This window comes from Takifugu rubripes, chromosome 20 (assembly GCF_901000725.2).
Source record: "Takifugu rubripes chromosome 20, fTakRub1.2, whole genome shotgun sequence".
Classification (NCBI taxonomy): domain Eukaryota; kingdom Metazoa; phylum Chordata; class Actinopteri; order Tetraodontiformes; family Tetraodontidae; genus Takifugu; species Takifugu rubripes.
The window spans coordinates 16,704,085-16,722,255 of record NC_042304.1 but is presented as its reverse complement, the minus strand read 5'-3'; the positions used below and the strand labels follow the sequence as shown (position 1 = coordinate 16,722,255).

Below are 18,171 nucleotides of genomic sequence, written 5' to 3'. Positions count from 1 at the left end.
TGTGATGTGAAAATTCCGGGTCTACTCAGCCTGGACGCGGATTTATTGTTTGGTGCTGCCCAACCGCTGTGTTCTGTAAAAAGTCGTAGTTTCCTGGTGCGACAGGAAACCAGAAACACAGACCGACATTCTTTGAACTTTCAGATCAAACCCGTGCAGATCCAAGCGCCCCCTGCTGGATGCACTGAAGCATAATCTGCAGGTTACTACATTCATTCACATCCTTTATTTAATCAGAAAAAACAACTCTTTGATGTTAAAACCTCTTTTGATCTCGACCTGATTCCTGGATCTTCTGGAGTTCCCTGAGCTCTGAGTTTCACACCAATGTTGGACACTAGATTGGTCAACGCGATGAGTAGCATTTTAGCAGCAAGACAACAGCAAACGCTTTAGTTGTGGTGCGTTACCATGGCAACACAACATTAAGTAAATGTCAGGACATGCTCAAAGACGTAATCTTTCCCCTGGTGGCGCCAAGAGGTAATTACACACAGAGATACCCCCCCCACACACACACACGCACAACGTGGGGGGAATCATTCTTTGATTCAGATAAAAGGGAAAAAGTAGGCATTGATCCTTTTGTGATCTTCCAATGATCAAAGGATCAAAGGGAAGCCACATATATAACCTGTGTTCGACCTGCTGCCCTGATGTCAGTTCACTTCAGCCAGTCGGCAACTACAGAGAAATACACAATTCAACAGGTCAAACTTTGACAACAAACATGTGTGTGTGTGTGTGTGTGTGTGTGTGTGTGTGTGTGTGTGTGTGTGTGTGCGTGTGTGTGCGTGCGTGTGTGTGTGAGTGAGAGAGAGAGAGAATACAAGTGCAATAATAATTCACTGCTGGTTTTATTTAAATAGGCCAAAGTTTAACATCAAATGTTACTAAACTGACCATGGTTACAAAGATGCTGGACTATCTATCTATCTATCTATCTATCTATCTATCTATCTATCTATCTATCTATCTATCTATCTATCTATCTATCTATCTATCTAAATCAAAATTGTTTCAAGGCCTTGAAACAATCAAAATTGTTTCAAGGCACTTTCCAGAATCCCAGGGCCTAACCCCAAACAAGCAACAATGGCAGGAAAAATTCCCCTTTAACAGGAAGAAACCTTGAGCAGGACCAGGCTCATGTAGGGGGACCCTCCTGCTGATGGGGGGGGAGAGGAGAGGAGAGGAGAGGAAGGAGAGGAGAGGAGAGGAGAGGAGAGGAGAGGAGAGGAGAGGAGAGGAGAGGAGAGGAGGGGAGGGGAGGGGAGAGGAGGAGAGGAGAGGAGAGGAGAGGAGAGGAGAGGAGAGGAGAGGAGAGGAGAGAGAGGAGAGGAGAGGAGAGGAAGTAAAAAATGCTGGATTAACTTTTCAGGATCATGCTGCGTCAGTAGTTTCCTGCTCATTGTGATGTTTATCAGGTGAAAAAAGGCACTTCCAGAGACTATTTTAATGTGTTTTGTCCGAAATCTGTCCTTTAACTTACTAGATGCAAAGGAGAGACAAGATGCTAGGGTGATACCATCTAGAGTGATCATGTGATCTAATCTATCCCTGAGAGGTTCAGGATCAAACACCATGACCTCAGTTTTTCCTCGGTTAATGAGGAGGAAATTTGAAAACATCCATGACTTTATGTCTTTAAGACAGGTCTGGAGCTTCACTAACTTCTCTGTCTCCTCGGGTCCTCGAGAAGATCGTTAGTAACCTTAAGAAGAACCTTCTCAAGAACTTTAGAGATAAAAGGAAGGTTGGATATCGGCCTATAATTTGCTAACACATCAGGATCCAGTGATGGTTTTTTAAGCAACGGCTTAATCACTGCCACCTTGTAGGACCGGGGTCCATAACCTGTCACTAAAGAACCATTGATCTGGTCCAGGATAGAACTGCCTATCATTGGTAAAACATCCTTCAACAGGTGTGTTGGGATGGGATCTAAAAGACACGTGGTGGTCTTGGATTTCTGAATTGGCGAAGATGCCTCAGAAAGATATATGTGGCTGAAGGAGTTTAAGGGCTCGTTGGAGACCCTGTATGTTCCCACAGTCAGCACATCTGGTGATGGTCCAGTTGTTGGGATGGCCTGGTTAGCTTTCTCTCTGATAGCTAGAACTTTATCAGTGAAGAAGCTCATGAAGTCTTCACCACTAAGGGAAGAAGGGATCTAAAACACTAAAACACTGACTACTGGAAGATGCAGATTCATTTCTGTTGAGGTGATCAAAGGGAAACCCTGTGAACTGTCCTCCCCCCACAGTGACACCAGTAAAGAAGCCATGACCTTTAAAACAGCTATAAAGAACTTCTTCACCACGTGGATTAGCAAATCCGGCAACTCAGAGGTTCTGGCAGAGCTGGAGAGACTCAGGCAGGAGAACGTCAACCTCAGGAGGAGGAACAATGGGCTGAGAGGACAACTCGCCCTTCCAGCCCAGCAGATCGAGCTGGAGGTGAGTGAGAGCCTGTCCTGGCCTTCACAATAAAGCTCTCTGACTGGGCCTTGATGGGCTGTCATGTCTCCTCCTCAGAATGGACCACAGCTGGATTTGTTACAGGACCAGCGGAGACAGGTGAGTCTCTTCACTGTTGTTCTGCTGGGCGCCTGAACACGTCCAGGCAGTTATAAATGGACCAAATGACCCAGCAGGACTATATCTGTGGAGGCCTGATATTCCCTTCTGAGTAACTGAACCTTCTCAATCTTCATTTACACCCGGTTCTTGAGGAGAACCAGGGGTGGCCGGCGTTCTATGACCAGCAGAGGGAGGCCTACATCCAGTCACTCAATACCCAGCTGATGGACTTGAAGCAGGAGCTCGTCCAGAACACGAAACCAGCTCAGGAGCGGCAGGTAGGATCCACTCCAATCCACTATGGAACCATTTGATCAACTCTACTGCAGTGGAATCTCTGGGAGTTTCTCCTCCCTCTGCAGATGCTGCTGTTGGCCAAGGACTTAAGGAAGGCCATGGTGGACCGTCAGGTGGTGCAGCAGAACTTCTGCGAGGCCCAGGAGCGGCTCTCCAGACTGGAGTCTACGCTGGAAAAGATTCACCTTGTAGTTGGTTAACAGCACCTGAAAGCTCTTTTGTGCCTTTTGGGCTTTTTCTTTTTTTGACTAGAACTTATTTTTTCCTGCGTGTTGCTCAGGATGCACACTTGTGCTTCTGGGCTCTAGATGACTGCAGTGTTTTTGGATTCAAGCCCTCGGTAACCAAAGTAAAACAATAATGTTGAGCTCATCAACTGCTCACTGAAACTTTTGGAATCGCTGTTTCTAAACCTGCTCGTATAAAAAAAGTAAAAGATTCCAGCCTGTCTCCACTTCCTGCCCTGAACTGGGACCTTACTGGGAGGGTAAAGGCTCCGGTTCAAGGGTCCCACTGACCCCACTGGGCTGGCGAGAGGAACGTTACTGGGCAGCCAGGTTTTCCTACTGGGATAATGGAAGTCACTTCTTGTCTGTCAGAGCAGATTTAAAGTCCCTCATGGTGAGACGGGTCACACAAAGACACACAGAGTCCAAGTACAGATGGTCAAAGCACCAGAGTCCAGGAGGGGCTGGAAAGAAGAACATGACGTTTGTCTAAATCCCGCGTTGATGTTGCTGTAGTGTTCCAATATCACCACAGGGGGCAGCATCACCCTCTCACTCTGGCTCAGTAAAGTGGAGTCAGTTCTGCTCGATAGAAATTATCTACAAATCCCCCGTTCGGCCGTGTTTAACAGCACTGTTTCTCCCAACAAATTGATTTTATTGAATAAAAACTCAAATGTTCTTTCTATTTTCCTTTATTGAACAGTAAGAGAGCGACAACGTGCAGACAGACAAACTGACCACCAGCACAGGAATTAATCATTGAATCACTACTTGCTGGAAATGGTCTGGTAACTATGACAACACGGCTCGATCTCTCCCTGCTGAGGCATCCTTTCTACTTCAAATCCACAGAAATCCGTCGTTAAGCTGTGCTCAGACTGTTTTCATCTATTCTGTTTTTGGCAGAAACGAGCCTCTGAAACATGAACTTAAATCAACTGTTATCCTGATAAACGTCTCACACATAAATGAGCTCCACTACACTAATGACCCTAGCACAGAAACACAGACAGGAAGTAGGAGTGCCAAGCATCAGCGCACAGGTGAGGTCAGAGGTCACGCGTTGGCTGCCGAGCAGTTACAGGAAGATCAGAAAAGAACTCTTTAATTTGGAGTTGGTAGACGTGTGTGGAAGCTTCTAAGGTCTTCTTACTCCATCCATCTCCATCCGTGAGTGATTAGTAGTGTTTTGTGAGTTTTTGCTGCTCACTGCTGGGTGTAAAAGGTTCCCTGTTCCCTGAAGATCCAGAACCTCTGCTGCTGGTTCCTGGATCTTCTGGGTTGTATTAAAACACGTAACCTTTTCACAAAGGAAGCGGAGAGAAGAAAGCTTGACTGATTTAGCTTTTTTTAAACATTTGATGGTTGCTTGCATGTAAGTGCTACATTTTCTATCAGTCTCAGAAGGTCAGTCCAAAACTAACATCTTCACCAACGTGTTCTGTGACAAACCAGCTCCGGGACCTGGGGCACCAGTACGTCGGGACTGGAGGTCCTGCAGGTGAATTCCGGGTGAGTGCAGCTGTCAGTCTAATTTTACTGCTTCCAGAGATCATTTTAAACGTGTGCAGTGAGTCCAGGTCAGCTGAAGGTTCGGTTTGGTCTGTGGTGACACCGGGAACACCTTTAGGAGCAGAGGGTGATGGTCCCTGAGGACGCTGTCCTCGTTCCCCTCGGCGATTGTTCTCCGTCCTCCCTGTTCGGGTGCGAGGAGTTATCGGACTTGCTGCGGCTGAACTCGGCCCCCATGATGGGACTGGAGAACTTGACTTTCGAGCGAAGGCAGCTGGTGCAGCAGAGCAGCGTCTTCAGGAACGCTCGACGCATCTCGTTGCTGGTCAGCGTGTAGATGAGAGGGTTCATGGCAGAGTTGAGGACAGCGAGCGCCAGGAACCACTCGGCCTTGTAGAGGATTGGACAGCTCAGGGTCTGGCAGGCGGTGTCCAGGAGCAGCAGGATGAAGAGCGGCGCCCAGCAGGCGATGAAACAGCTCAACACGATGAAGACCGTCTTCAACAACGCCATGGACTTCTCCGAGCTCTTCACGTTGGCGCCCGAGTTCCCCCGACCGTTAGACACTTTACGGAAAACTAGCTTGCGGCTGCGGGTGCGCACGAGCGCGTAGATGCGAGCGTAGAGCACCACGATGGCCATGAGGATGATGCTGAAGACAGTGGTGCAGAAGAGGATGTAGGTCTTGTGGTAGAGCGGCAGAACGGTGGAGCATTGCGTCATGATCTGGATGCAGTTCCAGCCCATCACCGGCAGCCCGCCGAGCACGGCCGCGACCATCCACACGGCGCTGATGAGCAGGAAGACGCGGCAGGTGTTGCCATTGTTGTGCAGCTTCATCTTCAGCATCGTCAGGTGGCGCTCAATGGCGATAGCGAGCAGGCTGAAGACGGACGCCGCCAGCGCCACGAACATGCTCCCCTCCCTGAAGAACCACTGTGTGGGCGTCAGCTTGTAGGTGTTGGCGCCGGACAGCAGGATGTTGGCTGTATAGACGACCCCGGCCAGAAGGTCGGACAACGCCAGGTTCCCGATGAAGTAGTACATGGGCTTGTGGAACTTCTTGGTCCTCCAGATTGTGGTCAAAACTAGAATGTTCTCCAGTATGATGAAGCAGCACACGATTATGAAGACCACCGAGTCGGCCTTCAGACCCGAGTCCTGCTGAGTCTTCCTGAACTTTCCAGTGTAGTTGTAGTGTTTGGAGATGAGGTCAGAGTAGCTGAGCTCAGCCATGGCCAGCAGGGGGCGCCTCAGACCGTCATGTCAAGTGGTTCCAGAGGAGTCCGAGGGGGGAGGGTCATGGTCCTGCAGAAGACACAAAATCAGCCTCCTCACACGGAAAAATCACACAATCCGACCTGAAAACCACATTTACTAAAGGGGTTCTACAGATGCCTGTCGGCGTTTACGTGTCTGGTCTGTAGGACCTACAGGAACCTGTGTGACCCGCAGCTTCATATATATATTAAAAAAAATGCCACCATATTCTTAAACTTTGTTTGATCTCGTGACTAAAAGCGGATTAAATTCCAACCGCCTCAGTGGGGCTCCGGTCAGTAAAGTACCGGAGACACAGCTGAACCAAAGACAGGAATGTTCCTGTCTCTGGATCTTCACTCACTCTCAATCCGATCCTCCCTCACGTCTCTATAGTCCGTCCGCACGTGCGTTAATCCCGATTTATCAATCCTCCCGATCGAACGGCATGACGTCATTCAAGATCGAAAAGTTGAAAAGGTCCGACTAACTCGACCGCTCTGACAAAATCCCGAAAACCGAATCATCAAAAACATCAGAACGATTCAAATCAGGAGGAAATCGGAGGAGCGGAGACTCCCGAGAATTTAGCGGAGAAAAGTGAGTAGGAGGAGAGAGGAGGAGAAAAAGAAAGGAAGAGAGAGGAGGAGGAGAGGAAAAGAGGAGGAGAGGAAAGAGGAGGAGAGGAAAAGAGGAGGACAGGAAAGAGGAGGAGAGGAGGAGAGGAAGAGAGGAAGAGAGGAAGAGAGGAGGAGAGGAGGAGAGTACCTTCAGCAGCCCAGAGCCCGGAGGAGAAAGAGCCCACAGAGCAGCGGAGAGAACACACACACACACACACACACACACACACACACACACACACACACACACACACTCACTGAGGATGAGGAGGGAGGATGAAGTCACCTCCAACTCCTCGTTCTTCTGGGAACAGATCAGAATGTTCTGCTATTGGTTTTACTTTCAAACAGTTTTAATATTATTGAGAATTCATCAGAAACCAACGCGCTCCCGCACGCACACACGTGCGCGCATGTGTGCGCACACGCCCCCTCACACACACATGCGTGCACAGAAAGACACTCACATACACACTTCACTCCAGCTGTGTCGCTGACCTCTGACATTTACCCATGTGGGTGGAGTTAATTGTGCCCTCCCTCCTGCTTGTGTGTGTGTGTGTGTGTGAGTGTGTGTGTGTGTGTGTGTGTGTGTGTGTGTGTGTGTGTGTGTGAGTGTGTGTGTGTGTGTGTGTGTGTGTGTGCGCTCTTTGTCATCGGAGTTCAGATGATGTTTAAATGTGCGTCAGGTTCAGGTCAGCTGACCATCCCTCAGCTATGTGCTGTGACCTCACTTCCTGTTTAGCTCCCACCAGTGTTACTGGAATACACTCGGATTCAGCCTGTGTGTATTTCCAGTATAACCAGCAAAGATATTCGCCTGATCCCAGTATGAGTCCTGATTTATTCACTGATCTCCCAACAGTCCCAGTACACCCCAGAGTATTCCCATGAGGGGGTGGGGGGAACAAAGGCCTTGTTCCTCAGAGCTGCATAACTGAGCGTCACCATGACGACAACTGAAGGGAATCAGGGGGACCAAATGGGGGACGGCACCTTATTCTAGCCAGCAGAACCAACTGGCAGAATATCTGCAGCCCATAATTATGGTGTGTGTGTGTGTGTGTGTGTGTGTGTGTTGTATTGCAGAACTTGTTCATACAGTTCACATTGTTGTAGTACTGAAGGGTGTGGAGTTTGTGTTGGATACTCATGTTGCTGCAGGGAGGTTCTGCTTGTGGGTTTTGACTGAGGGTTCTAATTGATGGTTCTGACTGAGGGTTCTAATTGATGGTTCTGACTGAGGGTTCTAATTAATGGTTCTGACTGGGGGTTCTGTTCGGGAATGGGAGGCTGTGGTTTTGCAGGGTCTCATTAAACATGCAGAGCTGCAGTGCTGAAGATGGCGGCTTTTGTCCTGCGATTGTGCCCCCCCCCCCCCCCCCCCCCACACACACACACACACACACTCCGGGTTGTATAACACACTGTGCAGGAAATGATCCAATCACTCAGGCAGGAACCCACTTCCAGGCTCCTCGTTAGACCCGGGTTCTGCCTCTCTGATCTTCTACCCTAAAACCCCAACAGCGCCCCCTGATGGCAACACATGTTCTGTTTGTGGTCATCTCAAATTGGATCAATTACTTGTAAATCAAAAATAAAGAGAGCACTTGTTCCAACTGAGCCTTGACCCAGATCAGAACCAGAACCAGCAGCAGAACCTGGACTCCAGATCAGGATCCGGATCAGGTTGTGAAAGAGTTAACAGAGACGGAGCTCCGTCTGTGGATGACTGGCGCCACACAAACCCCAACCAGCACAACAGCCCTGCTCTGCACCCCCTGACCCCGCCCACCGCCCCCCCGGGGGACCCGCCGCCCCCCCCCGGGGACCCACGTCCCAGTCATTAGTGGTGCCCAGTTAAGGGGGGGCTTGTTTATCACAAAAAGGAGTGAATGAGAGAGAAACAGCCTGAGAAGAGAGATAAAAGAGGAAAAGAGGACATTTTCCCACCAAAACCATTCACAACTTCAGTGCTTCACACGCCACTGCTGTCGCCATGGCAACCACCACAGACTTTAGCTTCCACATCCTCCAGTATGTGAGCATCGATCCAAAGTCCCCGTTAGTCATGTGATCTGTCTTTTTTATGTTGGTCTGGATTAAAATGTGCAAATCTGATCAAGATGACTGTGATCTTCAGGTGATCTGTGATCTTCAGGTCATCTGTGATCTTCAGGCCATCTGTGATCTTCAGGTGATCTGTGATCTTCAGGTTATGTGTGATCTTCAGGTGATGTGTGATCTTCAGGTCATCTGTGATCTTCAGGTCACTGTGATCTTTAGGTGATCTGTGATCTTCTTCATGTCATCTGTGATCTTCAGGTCATCTGTGATCTTCTTCAGGTGATCTGTGATCTTCAGGTCATCTGTGATCTTAAGGTCATCTGTGATCTTCTTCAGGTCACTGTGATCTTTAGGTGATCTGTGATCTTCAGGTGATCTGTGATCTTCTTCATGTCATCTGTGATCTTCTTCAGGTCATCTGTGATCTTCTTCATGTCATCTGTGATCTTCTTCAGGTCATCTGTGATCTTCTTCATGTCATCTGTGATCTTTAGGTGATCTGTGATCTTCAGGTGATCTGTGATCTTCTTCAGGTGATCTGTGATCTTCATGAATCAGATCCCAGTGTGTTGTTGGGATCCATCACAGTGCACAATATGACCTGTCAACCAGATTAAGCGTGCAACGCGTGATCATCAATGACCTATAATAAAAACGGATCTTCCAGTTCTCCTTCCTGCTGAACTTCTTTACCTTTTTATCTTTTGAAATAAATAAAAGACAGAAAAGATTTAGATCTAATTTGTTTCTCCATAAACATGCTGTTTGTAGTTTATCGGTCTGTTTTACCCTCACTGACTTTAGTGTGTGCGTGTGCGCGCGCGCGCGCTGGGTTTCTGAAGAGTTCTCATTAATGTTAAAACGGTTAACAAACCGAAAGAAGAACCAATAACAGAACGTTCGTATCTGTTCCCAGAAAAACGGGGGAGTTGGAGGTGACTTCATCCGCAGTGTGCGTGTGCGCGTGTGCACGCGCGTGGTTGCGTGTGTGTTCAACACAAAAGCTGTTGGTCGAATTGCGACCTGCCGTATCGCGGACGTCAGTGTCGTAAAACGTAAACGGTTTGCAGCTTGCCGCATTCCGCTGCGGGAGAGCGTGTGAGAGTGCGCGTGTGGAGGAGTGCACGTGTGGGAGAGTGCGTGATGAAGAGGACAGGATGTTTTATCTGATCGGTTTGGGCCTGGGCGATGCCACCGACATCACGGTGAAGGGCCTGCGGGCCGTGAAGAGCTGCTCCCGGGTCTACCTGGAGGCCTACACCTCCGTCCTGACGGGGGGGAAGGAGGCTCTGGTGAGTCGGAACCACTGAAACTAGCCAAGTGTTGATCCGTCCTCTCGGAGGTGGATCTCACTAGAACTAATGGAGAACTTAGAACAATGCGGAACATGTTTAATGTGAAAGTCGGAAGACACGAGTGTGCAGCTTGAAGTGTAGCGGAGGATGACGCTCTTCCGGTCCGCATGGAACTACCTGCTTTAAAGATGCAGCATCATGAGAGCACGTTCATGTAACCACGGTAACCGGACTGTAGCCCCGGACTACAGTTGGACCTGGGAGGACCACATAGAGGCTTTGGCAGCCACTCTGAACGCAACCCTCCGGACCAGAAGGGGGCGGTAGGCGGTGTATCTCAGTCAAAATCAGAAACCGGAAGTGACACGGGCAGCTCTCTGGCTTCCTGGTGAGGGACACTGTGGACAAGGAGAGATGATACTGACAGCAGAAGGTTGTTGGGTCACTCACCTGTCTACTCTGGGACGTTAACTGGACCTTTAAAGCCCTTTTGGTCGAGCTAAACTGGCTCCAAGAGGCAGTGATGCCTCCCACCTTTCTGTTAGGCCACCACGTGTAGCTATTCAATCAAATGTTATTTAATAGTAACGTCTGGGCTAAATCTATGAATGAACAAGTTTAATGCAGGTTCTGTTAAATATGTACCGCTGAAGAAAGGACCACTTGGACCCAAAGAGGACAGCTGAGACCACAGGAGCTCCTGAAGATGACTCCTCAGTAGTGTTTGACCTCCACCTGCCCACGTGGACTCCTGACAACATGTAGACCTGGTCCTGATGAGGCCAACCATGGCTCCAGAACTGGGTCTGCTCCCAGAACTGGATCTGCTCCCAAGCAGCCTCTGATGCACAGAATCTGCCAGTGGGTCGGATTCAGGTCTGAGGAACAGGCTGCTGAGCGTCTGATCCAGGAACCAACTTTACAGACGTAACAGTGGATCTGAGGGATCCCTAAGAGCCGTTCCAGCACCGGCCCAGACCATCACCGACCCCCTGTAGCAGCCTTGTTGGAGTCCTGTTCTCCTCAGGATCTCCAGACGCTGTCACATGTGCTCAGTGTGAACCCATGAGGGACTCTGGAGGTGCTTCTCCTGGTGCTGCTGCTAGGTCCTGGCCCTCCTACGGACCCCTCCAGCTCTCCTGGTGTACAGGAGACAGACCTGAGACACGTCCGTGGGCTGCAGGTGCCACATGGAGAATCCTGAAGCTCTACTGGACCTCTGCTGTCCTGCAGAAACAGGCGGGGAACCACACTTCCACACCTTCCTGTGTTGGTTTTCTCCGTATTAATGGCTGATGAGAGAGAGAGAGTAAAACATCCGTCCCTGAACCAGGAACGTTCTTGTGCAGCCCCGGGGCAGCGTGGGGGGCCGCTGGAGCCTCAAATGGACTAAACGGACTTGAAAGCTGAGTCCCAGACGTTTGTGGGGGGATCTGACCAAAGGGATCCGCATGTGTTTGTCCTCAGGAGGAGTTTTATGGGCGGGAGCTGATCGTGGCCGACAGAGACCTGGTGGAACAGCAGGCGGACCAGATCTTGAAGGACGCTCATGTGACCGATGTGGCCTTCCTGGTCGTGGGTGACCCGTTTGGGTGAGTCCAGTCGTTTGGCTCAGAACCTTTGTCGGGCCAGTAAGTCTGTGTCTGACTGACGGCTTCTTGTTGCAGCGCTACGACCCACAGTGACCTGGTCCTGAGAGCAGTGAATGCTGGGATACCGTACAAAGTCATCCACAACGCCTCCATCATGAACGCAGTCGGCTGCTGTGGCCTGCAGGTGCACATCTGGGTCACATCTGCTGCTAGAACAGCACTCTTAAGTGTCCTTGCAAGTGTCTTTCTTTGTATCCATGGCAACAGAAGAAACAGTCACACAGTGTTTGCAAGAAACTCCGTCAGGGAACTGGTTTAGATGAACAGAACATGTAAAGTTCAGCTGGAACTGCTGCTGGAAACTCGGAATATCATTTGATGCTGACAGCTTCTCCACTGGGAGGTTGTATATTAATGTGTGTGTCTGTGTGTGTGTCTGTCTGTGTGTGTGTGTGTCAGCTTTATAGGTTCGGGGAGACGGTGTCTCTGGTGTTTTGGACAGACACGTGGAGACCAGAGAGTTTCTATGATAGAATCTGTAAGAACAGAGAAGCTGGACAGCACACACTCTGTCTGCTGGGTGAGAGAGAGAGAGACACACACACACACACGCACACACACACATACCCGCTGTGCGGGTCACTGAGCTGATGTTAGAAGACACAACACGACGCCGTTGTTGGCTAAAGGCTCTGCTTTTATTGACAGACATCAAAGTGAAGGAGCAGAGCGAGGAGAACATGATGAGGTTGGAACCTTTGAGCTCTTTCTGCTGCAGTTAGATGAGATCAATCGATCGATCCCTCCATCTTCTCCAGGGGGAAGAAGATCTACGAGCCTCCTCGCTTCATGACCGTGGCTCAGGCTGCAGATCAGCTGGTGCAGATCGTCCAGAGGAGGAGGGCGGAGGGGGAGACGCTGGGTGAGTGTCGTCTGAAGCTCCACCTGCTGCGGGAGCGTGGCCACGGATCACCTGTTAGCTGTGCTCCACCCGAGGATTTCACGCTAGCTGCAGCTAACGATGCTAACGCTAACTGACTGGTGGTTGGTAGCTCCTGCACAGGTGAGCACACGTGCGCTCTCAGACCCGCCTTTCTTCTGCAGGTCTGACGGAGGACACGCTGTGCGTGGGCCTGGCCCGGCTCGGCGCCGATGACCAGGTCATGCGCGTGGCCACGCTGCAGCAGCTGGTGTCATGTGACCTCGGAGGTCCGCTCCACTCACTGGTCATCACCGGTCAACTCCACCCTCTCGAAGTGGACATGCTGCAACTGAGCGCTGAAGCCGACGTCATGAAAAACCTGCGCGTGCTCGATGGCTCCACCTACTGGTCGTGACGTGCGTCTGCAGCGTCGCGTGTGTCGATCCAGGAGAATATGTCCAGTGTGATGTCATCAATAAAGATCACTAATCCGTATAATGAAACATTTATTACATTTGGGGGGAAAAAAACACCACCAGATTTGTTTGGTCACATGATTTGGCACATTAAGACAGACTGATGTCATCCTTCAGTTAGCAGCCGGCCAGTCTGTTTCCAGTGGTGACGTCAGGCGAAGGGGCGGAGCTTCAGATTGTCTCTGTTTAATGATGAAGGCACTTACCCAGGATGCTTTTCTCCAGTCTAGAAAGTGGTGGATATTGGTGGGGGTTTCACATACAAGTTTGTACCCCTCGTCCCCCACTTGGGGGGTGGGGGGGGTCAGTTCACTGACCAACAGACTGTTTGGTCCACATACTGTCAGCGGGTCGGAGCTTCTACATAGCGGCCGTTTCCATCTGAACGTACAGCTGACGGACTCCAGCCTGCACACAACAGGTTGGGTTTGACCCCCGCTCATCTCCATCACAGGTACGGTGACGTGGGCGGGGCTAGAGGCCTCCACCTACCTGTGTGAAGATGTTGTGGGTCTGGCTGAGGATCCAGCGGGTGTCGGCATCAGGAGCGACCAGCAGCTTCAGTGTTCCGATGTAAACGTCGCTGCACAGAGTCCAGAAATGAGGCTCCTGCAGGTTGTAAACGCCCCGCAGCTGCTGCACCTGAACACAACACGACACAGAGGCAATGAAAGGTTCCCTCACGCATCTTTAGCTCCCTCAAATGTTGAGGGAACCTCCAGGTCAACGGTTCTCCGGTGAGGAACACGAAGGAACGCTTGGCTCCAGCACAGATTTCTGAGATTTGGCGCAACAGACAGGTGAGAACAGAAGTTCTGGGTTGGAGGTGCTGGAACTGGGCTCCATCAGCAGGTCTTCAGGGACCGATGGAGGTTCAGGAGACACAGACCTGGGCCTGTCTCCTGAATGATGGGATCCCTCATTGGTACTCACCCTCTGGTAACAGTCGGGCAGCGCGTTGTCCAGGGACGGAGGCGTCCTCTGCATCAGGATGCCGATGGACTCTTTCAGTAATGGAACCACGCTGGAGGGGACAGAAGAGCTCTTAGTGACCTGGCAGAAGAACCGAAATACGACCCACTCGGAGTCGAGTGTCAGATGTATCAAACAAAAATGAAACGCTGACAGAAGCATTTAGAGTCCTGAAGGTGAAACCAGTCAGAGATTTGGGAGCTGATCTGGGAGCAGCAGGTTCTCGTCAGGACTCAATGGAAAGAGTCCTAACGGCTCCAGTGATGGAGATCTAGAGCTCCTGGGAGGACCCTGAGCTCCCGGGAGGACCCTGAGCTCCCGGGAGGACCCTGAGCTCCCGGGAGGATCCTGAGCTCCCGGGAGGACCCTGAGCTCCCGGGAAGATCCTGAGCTCCCGGGAGGACCCTGAGCTCCCGGGAGGACCCTGAGCTCCCGGGAGGACCCTGAGCTCCCGGGAGGACCCTGAGCTCCCGGGAGGACCCTGAGCTCCCGGGAAGACCCTGAGCTCCCGGGAGGACCCTGAGCTCCCGGGAGGACCCTGAGCTCCTGGGAACCTCCAGAGCAGCAGGAATGTTCTTGTGCTCTTCTCCAGATGGTTGAGTGTGTGGACGGAGGACAGAAACCTACAGCCCTGGCTGAGAACCTTCTGAATATGCAGATGTGGTCGGCACCACCATGGACGCCACAGATGTTGATTCTTCCAGAACATGCAGCCTGAAACCAGCGGTTCCTGTGGTTCTGCTTCTGACCACAGCTCCTCATTTTGCTGACTCGGCCCATGGGACCGCATCAGCTGCATTTCCTGCCGAGGCTTCTGGGAACCGCTGGACTCCGGCTGGACTCCTGGCACCAGAGGAACGAGCGGCTAATGGAGGCTAATGGAGGCTAATGGAGGCTCACCTGACGGCGATGAGCAGCGCGATCAGAATGGAGCAGATGGGATCAGCGATCATCAGGTCGTATTTCTGCATCAGCAGCGCCGAGATGATCACACCAACACTGCCCAGCGTGTCGGCCATGATGTGCAGCAGCACTCCTGGAACACACACGCACACACACGCACACACGCGTTACGGGTCACTGAGCTGCAGCTCTTCAAACGTGGGGGGTGAGCGCCCCCTGGTGGTGAACTGGCAGGCAGACAGACAGGCAGGCAGGCAGACAGACAGACAGACAGACAGGCAGAGAGACAGACAGACAGGCAGAGAGACAGGCAGACAGACAGGCAGGCAGAGAGACAGACAGACAGGCAGAGAGACAGGCAGACAGACAGGCAGGCAGAGAGACAGGCAGACAGACAGGCAGACAGACAGACAGACAGACAGACAGACAGGCAGGCAGAGAGACAGGCAGACAGACAGACAGGCAGACAGACAGACAGACAGACAGACAGGCAGGCAGAGAGACAGGCAGACAGGCAGGCAGAGAGACAGGCAGACAGACAGGCAGACAGGCAGACAGACAGGCAGACAGGCAGACAGACAGGCAGCTCACCCTGTAGGATCTGTTTACTGGAGCCGCTCCTCTGAGTGTGCAGGTCACCTGTAGCAGGACCAGGGTTCATGGTCACTCTAATGAAGCAACAATCAGCTCATGAAACTTTCTTCTGCAACTCACTCGGACATTCATTGTGCTCCTCATGGCCCCCGTGGCTGTGGCCCCCATGGCCCCCGTGGCTGTGGCCCCCATGGCCCTCGTGGCTGTGGCCCTCGTGGCCGTGGCCCCCGTGGCCGTGGTCATGCTTGTGATGGTCGTGTCCTCCGTGGCTCAGACCGTTGAACAGGGAGTGGCTGTGGCCGTGACCTGAGGGACGGACAGACTGTGGGTGAACGGAAGCTCTGCTCATGTACAGAGTTGAGACGGGCAGGACGCTCACCTTCGTCTCCGTGGGAATGTCCATGTCCTCCATGCTGGAAAACAAAGATCCCGACCAGGTTGACGATCAGACCGGCCACAGAGACGGGAAGCAGGCGCTCGTGATGAACATCAGGAGGCTCCACGGCTCTCTGGCACACAGACAGATTCATGGAGACGGACTCTGTGTTTGCTGAGTGTGTGTGTGTGTGTGTGTGTGTGTGTGTGTGTGTGTGTGTGTGAGAGAGAGAGAGAATTACCTCAATTCCTTCAGACATGATGAAGAAAGCTGTGAAAATGAGGAACAGTCCATTGACAAAACCTGCCAGAACCTCCGCTCTCACGTAACTGAAACAGGAGGAACAACAGAACCCAGATCAGACAAAACGAGCCGAGCCCAGATGAGGGCGGCGAGCAGGACTGACCCGTAGGAAAAGCTGTCGTTGGACCTCCACCTGGAGATAACCGACGCTGCCAGGCCTGCCAGCAGAGCCGTGCAGTCGAAGAACATGTGGAACGAGTCTGATATCAGACCTAAACTGGAGACACACAGCAGCACATCAACCAGAGACGCCGACCTTTGACCTGTCTGCCAGGTAGGTGTGCGGTTCTGTCACCCAATGATCTTAATCACTTCCAGTCGGCACCAGTGATCAGAGCCGCGGTTGTAAAGGCAACATTAGCTGTGTTTCAGTCACCATGGTTACAAGCTGTGAGTTCATAACAGAAATCTGACATCTGGTGCCGTGCAGAGCTCGTGGCTCATGGCATCAGAACTTTACTCCAGCAGAACCACCAGACCCATTCTAGGAGGTTCGTCAGGGAGCTCGGGATCACCACGGTGAGCAGGGAGGTCTGGAGGCAACCAGACTCGTCAAAAGGTGACACTCCTCGTAGACACACATCATTATGGAGCATCCCGGTCAATGTTTATTCTGATGGGAATGAACCCTGCAGGAAGTGCGGCACAGACGCGCACACGCACGGCGCCCGTGCTAAGACATACGTGGCACAGGCAGAAAACAAACACAAGGCAGCACGCAATGCTAACGGGGCTAGCAGCTTACCTGTTACTCCAGATGCCGTAGGTGAGCTCCACGAAAGCGAAGGACAGATTCAGGCAGAGGAAGAAGAACAGATTTCGGGAGGTTTTATCTGCCAGGATCGACCTGAAAGTGACACCGGCAGAAGAAACGCCGTCAACACACGTTCACAGTCCACAAAACACGGCCACGACGGCCGAGCAGTCATTTTCACACACGACACACACACACAAGACATCGGAGTATTAATGACACCAGGATAAAACACGCTTTTGTTCCAGGCACCGTCGGGCTAACCGGTTAGCACCAAGCTAGCAGGGGGCGCTGGAAGCAGCCGGCTAAAGTAGCCGATGTTAGCAGTTAGCAGGAGTACATATAAGTACCTGAACCATCCCGAGAGCTTCAACAGCAAATTGAACTTTGCGGGTTTATACTCGTCATCTTTAATGGATAAAGGTAACATGTTCACACCCCAACACACACTCACACACTCATACACAGTTACACACACACTCAGGAAACAGCGCTACTGTCAACTTCCGCTGAATTTCACAATAAAAGTTGCAGCCACTCGAACGCCAGTTGGGACACAAACACCCGCAGGAGTGTTTGTACAAGCACTTAAAAGATTTCATCAACCGTGGCGAGCACCATCCTCATGTCTCGTTAAACAGTAAATGAACCTACAATAAATAACGGTGGCTTCTTTTCTTCAGTTTGGCACTCTGTTTGGAAGCCATTTCCACCTGCAATTAAAGAAAAATACAAGTAAAACACACAAATGTCAGAGAGGCAATCGTTAGGTCAAAAATCGCCCAAAAATACTCAATTACATCAACTAAAAAACATAGCATTGTTATTAAATGAGGCTATCTTCCGGTCAAATTAAGGTAAGACTCAAATAAATCTGATCAGAACCAGTAAAATCAATTTCCTAGATCACCAGTTTAGCTCAGTGCTAATTCTGATTATTCAGTATTAATGTACTTCCTGTTTTGTTGCTGTTCTTTGAGGTCATGATCAGAAAGATGATGATGATGATGATGAAAGGGAAGAGGGAGAAGCAGCAGAATCTCCTGTGAACTAAACGGTGATGGAATCCAGAATGGACTGAAGGAGGAGTGACAGCGAAATTATCTGGTGGAACCTGGGAGGAACCAAAGGTTGTAAACACTAGACATGGAAATCGGATGGTTTGTAGCGACATATATGCACGGTAAATATTGTTGGAGGAGAGAGCGATGCAGGGAACCCTGGAGGTGTTCTTCACCCATGCTGCGACGCTTCCCTCAGGCCCCAGCAGGTGATGGACCGGATCTGATGGGCCGGTTTACTTTTGAGGCTGGGCAGGTGGGAGGTTTCTGTGCTGCAAGCTGTGGATCGAGTCAACACACACTTCCTGATGGTCTGAACCCACATTCCTCTACGTCTACCAGTTTAATCAGG

At 51.1% G+C, this 18,171-nt stretch overlaps 4 protein-coding genes across 6 annotated transcripts; 2 read left to right on the top strand and 2 right to left on the bottom strand.

Moving 5' to 3' along the window:
• The first annotated feature begins 673 nt into the window (after positions 1–673).
• LOC115247296 (centrosomal protein of 55 kDa-like) lies at positions 674–3,125 on the top strand. The gene is made up of 5 exons (XM_029828550.1): positions 674–710; positions 2,267–2,459; positions 2,538–2,579; positions 2,735–2,860; positions 2,945–3,125. Exons 2-5 carry the CDS (start codon positions 2,286–2,288, stop codon positions 3,077–3,079), a joined length of 477 nt encoding a protein of 158 aa, XP_029684410.1. The 5' UTR covers positions 674–710; positions 2,267–2,285; the 3' UTR covers positions 3,080–3,125.
• A 660-nt stretch (positions 3,126–3,785) lies between these two features.
• On the bottom strand, positions 3,786–6,768 carry s1pr1 (sphingosine-1-phosphate receptor 1). 2 transcript variants are annotated; one of them, XM_029828548.1, is made up of 2 exons: positions 6,650–6,768; positions 3,786–5,929 (listed from the first exon to the last, which is right to left on the bottom strand). In XM_029828548.1, the coding sequence occupies exon 2, from the start codon at positions 5,855–5,857 to the stop codon at positions 4,736–4,738; it is 1,122 nt and encodes a 373-aa protein (XP_029684408.1). In that variant the 5' UTR covers positions 5,858–5,929; positions 6,650–6,768; the 3' UTR covers positions 3,786–4,735. The 2 variants fall into 2 exon arrangements, with proteins under 2 accessions (XP_029684408.1, XP_011616980.1); XM_011618678.2 differs by lacking the exon at positions 6,650–6,768 and adding an exon at positions 6,246–6,599.
• Positions 6,769–9,632: 2,864 nt separating this feature from the next.
• dph5 (diphthamide biosynthesis 5) lies at positions 9,633–12,875 on the top strand. Its single transcript, XM_003977505.3, has 7 exons — positions 9,633–9,863; positions 11,334–11,458; positions 11,534–11,642; positions 11,918–12,038; positions 12,167–12,206; positions 12,277–12,380; positions 12,563–12,875. The coding sequence occupies exons 1-7, from the start codon at positions 9,729–9,731 to the stop codon at positions 12,793–12,795; spliced, it is 867 nt and encodes a 288-aa protein (XP_003977554.1). The 5' UTR covers positions 9,633–9,728; the 3' UTR covers positions 12,796–12,875.
• Positions 12,873–17,269, bottom strand: slc30a7 (solute carrier family 30 member 7). Of its 2 annotated transcripts, XM_029827847.1 has the most exons (12): positions 17,109–17,269; positions 16,750–16,851; positions 16,108–16,221; positions 15,943–16,030; positions 15,705–15,834; positions 15,446–15,631; positions 15,323–15,370; positions 14,729–14,864; positions 13,790–13,880; positions 13,349–13,498; positions 13,198–13,264; positions 12,873–13,082 (listed from the first exon to the last, which is right to left on the bottom strand). In XM_029827847.1, exons 1-11 carry the CDS (start codon positions 17,186–17,188, stop codon positions 13,217–13,219), a joined length of 1,173 nt encoding a protein of 390 aa, XP_029683707.1. In that variant the 5' UTR covers positions 17,189–17,269; the 3' UTR covers positions 12,873–13,082; positions 13,198–13,216. The 2 variants fall into 2 exon arrangements, with proteins under 2 accessions (XP_029683707.1, XP_029683706.1); XM_029827846.1 differs by having other exon boundaries at positions 12,873–13,264.
• Positions 17,270–18,171: the final 902 nt, after the last annotated feature.

Coding starts and splice junctions, on each gene's coding strand:
- dph5 (XM_003977505.3), top strand. CDS start 9,729: ATGTTTTATCTGATCGGTTTGGGCCTGGGCGATGCCACCGACATCACG. Junction 9,864..11,333: donor CGGGGGGGAAGGAGGCTCTG/GTGAGTCGGAAC, acceptor GTTTGTCCTCAG/GAGGAGTTTTATGGGCGGGA. Junction 12,039..12,166: donor GCACACACTCTGTCTGCTGG/GTGAGAGAGAGA, acceptor TTTTATTGACAG/ACATCAAAGTGAAGGAGCAG.
- s1pr1 (XM_029828548.1), bottom strand. CDS start 5,857: ATGGCTGAGCTCAGCTACTCTGACCTCATCTCCAAACACTACAACTAC.
- slc30a7 (XM_029827846.1), bottom strand. CDS start 17,188: ATGTTACCTTTATCCATTAAAGATGACGAGTATAAACCCGCAAAGTTC. Junction 16,031..16,107: donor AACGACAGCTTTTCCTACGG/GTCAGTCCTGCT, acceptor CTCCTGTTTCAG/TTACGTGAGAGCGGAGGTTC. Junction 13,265..13,348: donor CCCACAACATCTTCACACAG/GTAGGTGGAGGC, acceptor TGTTGTGTGCAG/GCTGGAGTCCGTCAGCTGTA.
- LOC115247296 (XM_029828550.1), top strand. CDS start 2,286: ATGACCTTTAAAACAGCTATAAAGAACTTCTTCACCACGTGGATTAGC. Junction 2,460..2,537: donor CCCAGCAGATCGAGCTGGAG/GTGAGTGAGAGC, acceptor TCTCCTCCTCAG/AATGGACCACAGCTGGATTT. Junction 2,861..2,944: donor AACCAGCTCAGGAGCGGCAG/GTAGGATCCACT, acceptor CTCCCTCTGCAG/ATGCTGCTGTTGGCCAAGGA.